Genomic DNA, 11150 nt, shown 5'->3' on the forward strand with positions numbered 1-11150 from the left:
CCAGCCTGCACTACCACACATGGCACCCTCTTCCTCCACAGAACTTGTAGCCTCAGTGGGCATTGGGGTTGACCCTCACCAGGGGCACATGCCAACCCTGTACGGACATCTGCAAAGTTAAATAAATGCTCACACTGCCAAGAGAGTTGAGTGGCTTCAGGGCTTGCTTCTCAACCTACCCCGCCTGCCAAATACCCAACGGTCTTCTCGGAACCAATCCTTCCTCAACTTTGCAAGTGACTGTAGCCTGAAGGATGCAAGCAACATTCCTTAAAAAGGCAGAAGGAAGGGATGAAAATGTGAGGTTTGCAGAATCATGGTGCAAACTTAGTGCACTGCGTCAACAGAGTATAACCAGGGCTTCTTTCATAAACCCTCAGCTTGCAAAACCATTATAGTGCTCTGAATTTCCACCCGGTAATAGTGATTTTAACAGTCGAACTCATGTTTGGATGGATATTGCAAGAGCCTAGAGAATATTAATGCCCGTTGCCTTAATAGGAACAACTTCAAGAAAAGGAAGCTACTCTTGATCTGTGTAAATTTAGCTGGGAAGACCCATCAAAATATTACTCATAATTTCCACTTTATTTACTGAACAGGTTCACATAAAACATACTCTTTTCTGCTAAGGTGGATTTATCATCACATGGTTAGTTTTCATAATACAATCTGCCTGAGAGCGTGAGAAAGGGGAACACCATAGTGACTGACTCAGAACTTCACAGGCAGGAACCTGTGCACACACCACAGGTGGTGGGTAACATGCTGTTGTGCCAAACCCTCCAAAGCCATAAAGGTTTGCATTTGGATATTCTAAATACACAGTATCAGAGGAAACAATAAATGCACACACTTTGGTTACAGTGACACCATCACGCATGATCATGACTGCAAAAATACCGTTTTCAAATAAAAAAGGAACTCACACAAGCTATAAAAATGTTGCCACAAAAAGCAAAGTTTTCCTGTAAGAAATTTTAACTGACTTTGACTATTAACTAACTCTAGATTTGTTAAAATACAATAACTAACATAAACGGTCATTATATTTTGTTCATAAATAACCTTCTATAAATCCTGAGAATCTAGCTTAGGCTTCTGAGTCATGGTTCTACCCTATGTTCACTGATGGGACATTTCAAGGAAGTAAGTTTGGATCCTGCTAATGGGACATTTTCCCTCTCATTTTCTTTTTATATTCTGGTAGGTCTGTTCTAGCCATTACAGTTATTTTTACTCTTTTGTGTGAAATATTAACATTCTTAACACAGTGTTTATTTCAATACAAACAAGTCTCTGATGGACATAAAATACTGCCAATACTATTTTTAAAAATCATAATTCTTTTTCAGACACGGGTTTCTTAGGGGATAATGAGAAAAGCTAAATGGAATTGCCTTATAAGAAATCATTTGGTTTTTAAGTGGTCAGACTAGCAGATTCTTTTAACCAGTAGAAACAAACTTTCTAGACTAGTGATGAAAGAAGCATGCAGACTGGCTAGGATTTAAATGCTCTTCAGAAGGGACAGACTATGGCTAGAGGACACTGGCTACAAAATCACTTCCTATGCCTCAGTTTCACAAAAGTGCATTTGTGAAAAACTTTTCATTAAAGTGCATTTGGCTGGTTGTGGAATAGATTAGGTTAAGCAATAAAAACCCACTTTTCTTTCTGTAATATTTGCATAAGAGATTCCAACAGGAAATAAAAGTATCAAATGGGTTCCATTCCAAATTGTACTGTAAATGACAGCCAGCTTTCTTTTAAGAACCTCTGATATTTGAAAGAAGAAAGAAATCCTCATCAGATTCCAAGGCCCAACACTAGAGTGTCCATGTCTTCTTATCCATTCCTTCTACCCTCAACCAACACTGTGATACCACTAACCTTCCTCTCCATCAGTCCACTTTCCACAAATTACTCCAAACTGGCCAGGGAATCCTCACAGCCACCTGAGAAAGGACCTCCACAATGAGGCCTCAGCTGATCCTTTTCAGCTTCCTTTTTTGCTACTTTATCCTCCTTGCTGAGCCCTTGGTCTGGGCATGCACACTCTACTTCTGCCCAACCAAAGCCACCAAACCCAGGTGAAGGGCATCCAAAAATGAAAACACCATTTAAATTTAAGTTACTATCATATATAACATGGGAAAATTCATCACCTGTCATTAATGACAGCAGCACGATTTAGAAAGAAACCCAAGCTATGTCTGGCAACAAATGCAAATCAAGCATAAATCATTTAAGCCTAAAAATATGCATACAGGAGATTCAAGACCCTGTCTAAAGTACAATGTCAGCATATAATATAATGGATAAAGGTCAAGTTCATAAATCAATAGAACACATATTATGTAAACCAAAATAAAAGAACAGAATTCAAACACACAAGCTAAAATAATTCCATCAGCTAAGAGGAAAGCTAGTTGGAACTCTTTGCTACTTGGAGGCATACAGTAAAAACCTCTACCATATTTACCCTTCCTGACCCATTATGTTCAATAAATAATTTAGATCTCTCAGCCCTGATGATGATTTATATGAGTGGAGCATAAAGGGTATCATCTCAATGTGGGAAAGTGCATAACCATCAAAGTAAAAAAACAGGGATGTACCAGTTAAAACTGTGAATATAAAGAAAGGAATTTTCACCCCAACTAAAAGTGAAAACCATGTCCAAGAAAAAAAAAGATCTGTTTCTCATAGATCTTATAAGTGTAAGTACAAAGCAGTCAAACCCACCTTTAACGTTCATCTATATACATAAGCAAGCATTGCCAGGAAGCTCTCTTTTTTCACAATGAAGTTTTCACATGCATGTTAGCATACAGAACAATATCAAAAGCAAAAAACAACAACAACAACAACAACAACAACAAAAAACTGGTCACCAGAACCACCAAAAGAATCACAAGATAACAAAAAATTTTCAATAAAGTAAGTCATAAACTCACTCCTAATGATACCATCCTAAACTAAACATATATAGTTAGAGAATACTTTCAGATGCATATTTCCAGAGAATATGCAAAACACTGATTAGAACAATTAGGATGGGTATTCAAATCCAAGAAAAAAAAAACATAAAAATATGTGGCAAAATTAAACATGGGCTCTGCAAATATCAAAAAATGGATTAAAACTGTAAAGTAGTTTTCAGAAAACTCTGGGAACTCTGACAAGCACGAAAATTGCCCGTCGCACCCACAATATGCACAGGAGCTTCTCATCCACCTGCTTAACAGTGACACAAACATAGCAAGCCTAAACAACACACACATCATTTTGCTCATGTGCAACAAAATTAAGCCATTAAATAGGCATCCCCATAAAGATCACTTGGCCTTAAGACAAAACTAAAGAGGAATTAGCTGCATGCCACAAAGACTTATAAATGTTTCATTTTAGGTCTCCGTCTCCCTCTCCATCCCCTTGGATGGACTTTTTGATACGCAGCAACATGGTAGTAAGCCACTGATCCAGGCGAGATATTGAGTCAAATTCCTTCACCTAGTTTAAGGGAAGAGGAAGAGGAATTAGTCCATGCAAAGACAATCGAAACATAAAACAATGGTGCCCCAAGTTGTTTAAACATATACAGTGACAGTCCATCAACTTTCTTCATTTAAAACTATTCATTCCAGTTCACAACGTTCTTCATTAACTCCAAATAGCTTTATGATTGGAAGATCACATTTAATGTGGCAAAAGAAATTAGGCCTTGTATAAAAATTAGAAGGGAACATAGAAAATTAATACTATTCCAATATTCATTGAACGTGAAAAAAGTACTTGCGGAGGCAGGGTGTGTGGAAGCAGAATTCCTTTAACTCACTGTAACATATCACCAAAGAATGACATTTTGTTAGGATGAAAATGGGTTTTGTGGCAAAAGTGAAATAGGAAAACATTCCATACCACTATTGCTTCAAAGCCATGATGAATATATTAACAGAAGATACTGAGAAATCTGCTTGATTCTAAGCATAAGATGGGAAAGGATGAGAAAAAAGAAGAATGATGAATATAAAGAAAAAAAAATCTTCCACTGCTTTGTTTTTATATTTTAAATTGCATTTAACTGATTTCACTTTACACTTATGTACGAAGCAGATTATTTTCAAAAGAAAACATTCAAATAGCAAATTTAACAGTATGTGATTTTTTTCTCTTGAATTTGCCTGACAGCTAAATTCACCATGGCTGATAGAACTGTCTAATTGTATAGGTCTGTGGGATATATAAGATATGACCTTTGGAAAATACAACTTTGGTATATTGGAAGAATGTTTAAATAAATTTCAGCATTTCCACAATGAAAAGAAAAATAAGTTCCTGTAATGTAAGCCTCCAACAAATATACTATATCACAAAGACATAACTTACTGCTTCAGTGTAAGCTTCACTGTTCTGTTCTTCATGAGCTTCTAGAAGTTTCTAGTAACAAATATAAAAAAATTAGTCTGGTAGGCTAAAAAGTTCCATCTATGAATAGAGACACTTTAAATACAGAAATGTCCTTAGTATCAAATTAACTGATGTTGCTAAATACTTTACAAAATTGAAGAAATATTCAAATACAAGTAAAAAATTACCCCAAGTCATGGATCCAGTTTTATGCTAACATTTCTCAATTGCCTGCTTCAGAACTCAATGCTATGCTTTGACTCTAAGTGGCATTTGAGGCCTATTACACAAAAGCAAGAAAGTACTAAAGTTCTTCAGTAGACCTTAAAGAATTAAAACTTCACTTTACATCTAATCCTACCTGACAACAAAGGCTTTTTCAAATTTTTAATATTACTTACTTTCAATAATTTACATTCTCTTGAATCAGTAAATGCTGGAAACATTTCCTCATATTTCTCAAGAGCAAGCTGAGAGAGAGAAAAAAACACTTGTTAATGTCTGACTCACTAAACCAGGAAACAAAATGTCAAATGTTCTATTAAGTTCAGTAAGATTCATCTAAATATGTCATTAAACTGAACATCAAAATCAACACAGGACTCTTACTCATTTTGATTTTCAATTTCAGTTAAGAATAAATGTGTAAAATAATTTTTCTTAATTAGATTGTGGTAGAGAAGACATCATGAACCAAATCTAATTCTTAAAAATTCAAAGACCAGGTATTTGTTTTCATCCATTAAATGTACTCCTTAACACTGTCCAGATTCCAGTTAGACCATTGCTCAAGGATGGAGGGAAAGCTGCTCTTCCTCTTAGTGGCTTTAATTATGTTCTTCCAACTCCAGACATTGACAACAACAAGGCAACCCAAGTATCTGTCTCTTGTCCTACCACTTTCACTTCACTTTTCACTTTCTCCCCAATCTCATTCCAATTCTATTTCTGAGGTTTGTTTGTTTGTTTGTTTTTTTAAAGGGAAGCTATTCTACTTTTACTGTCCCCACTCTTGGCCCCCTAATTTCTTTAAGGCAAAACTACTGCAGGAAACATGGCTACCAAGGAACTTTAAGAGAACAGCTTTGGCAGTTGTTACACAATTATAGCTGGGACACATACCAAGTATTATTATTTTTAATGTACTCAGTTTAGTCTTGCTATTAAAGAATATCACCCAAATGAAGTGACAGCAAGAACAACAGGGAGTCTGAGTGAGGCCTGCTCTCATGGGTAATATATATCAGAAAACTAGTGCTGAAGGACTCCTTACCTTGGCATTTAACTCATCGACTATGAAATGACAGAGGGCTGCTTTAAAGAAGTAATCCTTTGCACTGTACTTCAACAGAGGATTATCCATAGTGTTTGCCCCAACCTAGGCACAGAAAGCGAATTAGGTTTAAAAGGTTTGCCTTCTTATATTAGGCAACCTAATTCTTTTTCTTTCCTACCTCCCTGACTTAGAACAGAAAAAGCCAGCAACCTATAGAAGCTAGTGGATGCAGCAGAAAAAAAAAAAAAAAAAAAAAAACCACACACAGACTACAAAAGCTGGCTGTCTCTAGTCAAAGGACTAGCAGAAAGGCAGCCTAGCAAGACAGAAAATGTTCAAGTAATAACTGTTCTATTCTAGCCAAACACCACTGGAAAACTGTGGCCCTGCCCTGACTCGGATCATCAAAAGCCAAAGAGGAAACCAAGACATCCATTCTCTCAAGTATGCAAAGAGGAACCCAACATTTCGGCCAAGGTGGCTTGCTTCAGAGAAGGCCAAGGAGGGAGCTAAGCCTTCATCCCTGCCAGTTTGTAACGGACCCACCCTCTACCCCTGCCACTGAGGCAGTGGAGACCACAGGGGTTCCACCTCTTTGAAGCAGAAACCAGTTCTCATTTCCCAGCAGGTATGGTTTCAGAAGAGGCCTAGTGGAGGGTTTAGACTTTCACCATCATCTGGTGGTACAAGGACAACTCCGGCACAGCATTGATGGAGAGCAAGCAGGAGCTAGAATGGAATAAAGGACTCTCCACAGACATCAATGAAGGCCAAGTAGGGAGTCTGAATTTCTACTTCCACCTAGAAGTAATGAGGCAACATACCCCTTACCTGGCCAGAGCACTGTCACAAACTCAGATGACAGAGAAGGTTTAAGTAAGATCCAATGTCATAATGTAATGTGAAAATGTCCAATATTCAGTTGAAACTCACTTGCCATACCCAAAATGGGGACGATCTCAAGCTGAATGAAAAAAGACAACTAACAGATGGCAGCTCTGAGATGGCAGAAATGTTAGAATTATCTAACAAAGATTCTGAAGGAGCCCTCATAAAAATGCTTCAATGAGCAATACAAAAATATCTGAAAGTAAAAACTGAAGTTATCAACAAAGAAAAAGGAATTCACAGCAAAAAATCCCAGAAGACATAGAGACAAATGAAAATTTAAGAACTGAAATATACGAAAACACATAAAAAGTAGATGGGCTGAACAACAAAATGGATGAGATAGAGGAAAGAATCAATGAACAGATGCTAGAACATAGAACATTAGAAATTATTCAGTCTGAACAACAGAGAGAAGAGAAACTGAAAAAAAAAAAAAAAAAAAGGGAAACCCAGCAAAGCTATATTTAGAGTCGAAGGACAGATAGAGAGCTTCCCAGACAAAAATAAGCTAAAGGAATTCATCAACACCAAGGCACTATTACAGAAAATGTTGGAGGGACTTTAAAGAAGAAAAAACCATGTATCAAAATCATGAATAAAAATGATAATAACTACATATCTATCAATGACTACCCCAAATGGAAAAGAATAAGTGCTCCAACCAAAGGATAGGTAACTGACTGGATAAGAAAACAAGGTCCCTACATATGCTGCCTACAAGAGACTCACTTTAAATAAAAAAACACACAGAGACTAAAAGGAAGGGGATGGAAAAAGATATTGCCTTGATGGACCTAGAGAGTATTGCGCTAAATGAAGTAAATCAGATAAAGACAAATACCACATGATTTCACGTACATGCATAATCTAAAGAATAGAATCAACAGTAACAACAAAAATGGAAACGCTCATAGATATAGAGAATATTTTGAGGGCTACTAGAAAGGAGAGGGGTTGGGGAATGGTGAAAAAGGGTGAAGGGATTAAGAAATACAAATTTATTTATAGTTATAAAATAGTCATGGAGATAAGGAAAATAGTCAACAATGTTGTAATAAATATGTAAGGGGAAGAAGGGTACTAGACTTCATGGGGTGATCACTTTGTGAGTTATACAGATCTCTAATCACAATGCTGTACAACTGAAACTAATATATTATTGAATTTCAACTATAATTGAAAAAAACCTCATTGAATTATACAATGTAAATATAAGCATCTGTCTATTATATTTCAATAAAGCTGAAGAAAAAAAGAACAAATATGATTGAAGAATCAGGGACCTATGTGACTATGAAAATAAAGTCTAACCCTGGGGTCTTCAGAGTTTTGGAAGGGGAGAAGAAAAAGAGAAGGGCTGAATATGTACTTGAATAAATAATGGCTAAAATCCCCCTGAATTTGGCAAGAAACATAAACCTACAGAGTCAAGTTTAGTGAAACTCAAACAGGATAAAAGCAAAGATATCCATGGCAATCTACATAAACTTCTAAAAGAATGGCAAAAGGACATTCACTAAATAGAAAGAAAACAACAAAAGAAGGACTCTTAGAACATCAAGAAGGAAGAACACAGCAAAGAAAATATGAGTGAATACAATAAGCTCTTTTTTTGAGTTTTCTAAATTATGTTTGATGGTTGAAGCAAAAATTATAATACTGACTGATGTGGTTCTAAAAGTATATAAAGAAAATATTTAAGATGATTACATATTGAATAGGGAGGGTTAAGGAGATAAGACAGTAAGGTAAGCTTTCTATAGTTCACTGGAACTGATAAAAGTCACCCACCAGAAGGCAGGGAAAAGAACAATGAAAAATAGCATAAACATAAAACAAAAAAATTGCAAACATAATCCCTAACACTTCAATAATTACAATAAATGTGCTCTAAATATGCCATAAAAGATAGATTGGTAGTGAATTAAAAAGCATAACCTAACTATATGCCATAAGCAACTCATTCAATTATAATGATACAAGCAGGTTGAAAGAAAAAGGATGCACAATGATATATAAACATTAATCAAATGAAAGCAGGAGAGGCTATATTAATATAAAATAAAATGGACTTCAGAGCAAAGAAAATTACCAGAGAGTGACATTATATAATGATAAGGGGGTCAACCCACCAAGAAGACAAAACAATTCTAAATATGTATGCAGCAAAAAACAGAACTGCAAAATATGTGAAACAAAGACTGAGAGATGTGAAAGGAGAGAAAGACAAACGCACAATTATAGTTGGAGACCTCCCAACTCTTTCTATGAGACCAGTATTACCTTGCTACCAAAACCAGACAAAAACATCACAAGAAAAGAAAATTAAAGGTCAATATACCTTATGAATATAGATGCAAAATCCTTAACAAAACATGAGCAAACTAATTCTGGCAACTTACAAAAAGGATTATATACCATGACTATCCAGTAAAGGATTAATTTTGTACATAGAAAATAATAAGGAATCCACAAAACAAGTTCAGCAAGGCAACAGTATTTAAACTAGCAGTTAACAATCTGAAAAAGACATTAAGAAAACAATTCTGTTTACAATAGCGAAAAGAATAAAATACTTAGGAGTACATTTAACCAAAGAAGTATAAGACTTGCATGCTGAAAACTATGAAATATTGCTGGACAAAATTAAAATCTAAATAAATGGAAAGGCACCCTGTGTTCAGACTATAAGACTTTTTGTTAAGATGGTAATGATTTCCAAATTGGTCTACAGAGTCAGTGCAATTCCAATTAAAATCCCAGCTGGTTTCTTAGCAGAGGCTGACAAGCTCATCTTAAAATTCATATGGAAATACAAGGAACTGCAAATAGCCAAAACAGTCTGGAAAAAGAACAAAGTTAGAGGACTCACACTTTCCAATTTCAAAACTTACTATGAAGCTACAGTAATTAAACTGTGTGATACTGGGATAAACACATACAGGTCAATGAAAAATCAGAGAAATAAACCTTTGCACATTGGTCACATAGTTTTCAACAGGGTGCCAAGGCCATTCAAAGAACAGTATACTCAACAAACAGTGGTGGGAACACTGGAAATCCAAAAGCTAAAAGAATGCAGAGGAATCCTTAACTACCATCACATACAAAAGTTAACTCAAAATAGATCAAAGACCTAAACCTAAGAGCTAAAACTATAAATAAAACTCTAAATATAAACTATAAAACTCTTAGAAACTCAATACTAAACAACAAACAACCTAATTCAAAATTGAGCAAAGAAAGTGAATGGACATTTCTCCAAGGAAGATATATGAATGGCCAACAAACACATAAAAAGATACTCAACATCACTAATCATTAAGGAAATGAAAATCAAAAACTATTTCACACTCATTAAAGTGGTTATTATTATTAAAAAAAGAAAAGAATAAATATTGGTGAGGATGTGGAAGAACTGGAACCCTTGCACACTGCTGGTGAGATGGTATAATGGTGTGGCTACTGTAGAAAACAATTTGGCAGTTAAAAAATGGACTTGCCACCTGACCTGGCAATCCAAATCCTATGTATGTAACCAAGAGAACTGCAAATACACCCCCACAAAAACTTGAACACAACAATCATGATAGCCCCCAAAGTGAAAACAACCTAAATGTTCATCGATTGATAACATTTTTTGAATAAGCTGGAATATCACTCAGCTATGAAGTATCAATACATGATACAATATAAATGGACCTTGAAAAAATGCTATGTGAAAGAAGCCAGTCACAAAAGGCCACATATTGTATGACTCCACATATATTAAAGGCCTAGAATAAGGAAATCCCTTCAGACAGATAATAGATGGTGGTTTATACAGACTGGGAGGAGCGGAGAACGGGGCCTCTTTTTGAGATGATAAAAATGTTTTAGAATTAGGTAATGGTGACAATTACACAACTTTATGAATGTACTAAATACCACTGACATGGTACTCCTTAAAAGAATTACATAATGTATGAACAACATCTTGATAGAAAGAAAATTTAAATAACAAGTTTTTAAGAGTAACTTCTACCAGAGACAACACTGGCCTCACCTGCTCGTAGATCTCAATGGCTTTCTGGTACTGCTCAAGCTGGGCAGCATATGCTGCCACCTTCAGCAGACACTTGTTAGCTGAACTGAAATGAAGAACCAGAGAGAGCAAAGTTAAGTAACGAATTGATAGAAAAACAAAAGATACTTTCATTTGGTACAGTCCAATACACTCATAGAGTATAGTGAAGGTCTGTCTTTTATGACACGTAACAAAATTCATTTAATTATAAAAAGGAAAATAATACTTGCCTGTTGGATTCTTCTCCTTTGTAATAATCAGCTGATTGTTCATAATGTGCGATAGCCTGAAAATACACGTTTCATTCAAACTACTTGTTTGGAGAATTGCATTTAAACATTACATTTGTATAGGTATTTTCTTCTAAATAAACCTATCCCAACGTCAAAATCTTTTACAACTTGGCCTACTTTATTTAGGGAACACAAAAATCCATGTACCTCTGGAAGCCTGGTGGTAGGCTTGCTAACCATCAAAACTTAGTTCTTCCCTTCCTCTGTGGCA

General features: G+C 35.6%; 1 protein-coding gene across 3 annotated transcripts in view; it reads right to left on the reverse strand.

Moving 5' to 3' along the window:
- Positions 1-567: 567 nt before the first annotated feature.
- Positions 568-11150, reverse strand: part of NAPB (NSF attachment protein beta) — a 34318-nt gene continuing 23735 nt past the window's right edge. For 2 of the 3 annotated variants that reach the window (XM_016121962.2, XM_016121959.2), the window contains 6 exons: positions 10877-10932; positions 10626-10710; positions 5687-5791; positions 4815-4883; positions 4393-4443; positions 568-3516 (listed from right to left, as the gene is read on the reverse strand). In XM_016121962.2, the coding sequence (XP_015977448.2) occupies positions 3406-3516; positions 4393-4443; positions 4815-4883; positions 5687-5791; positions 10626-10710; positions 10877-10932 (477 nt within the window). In that variant the 3' untranslated portion in view covers positions 568-3405. The remainder of the gene's footprint in view (positions 3517-4392; positions 4444-4814; positions 4884-5686; positions 5792-10625; positions 10711-10876; positions 10933-11150) is intronic. The other variant, XM_016121960.2, reaches the window with a different exon arrangement.

Source organism: Rousettus aegyptiacus, unplaced genomic scaffold (genome assembly GCF_014176215.1).
Source record: "Rousettus aegyptiacus isolate mRouAeg1 unplaced genomic scaffold, mRouAeg1.p scaffold_m13_p_12, whole genome shotgun sequence".
NCBI lineage: Eukaryota > Metazoa > Chordata > Mammalia > Chiroptera > Pteropodidae > Rousettus > Rousettus aegyptiacus.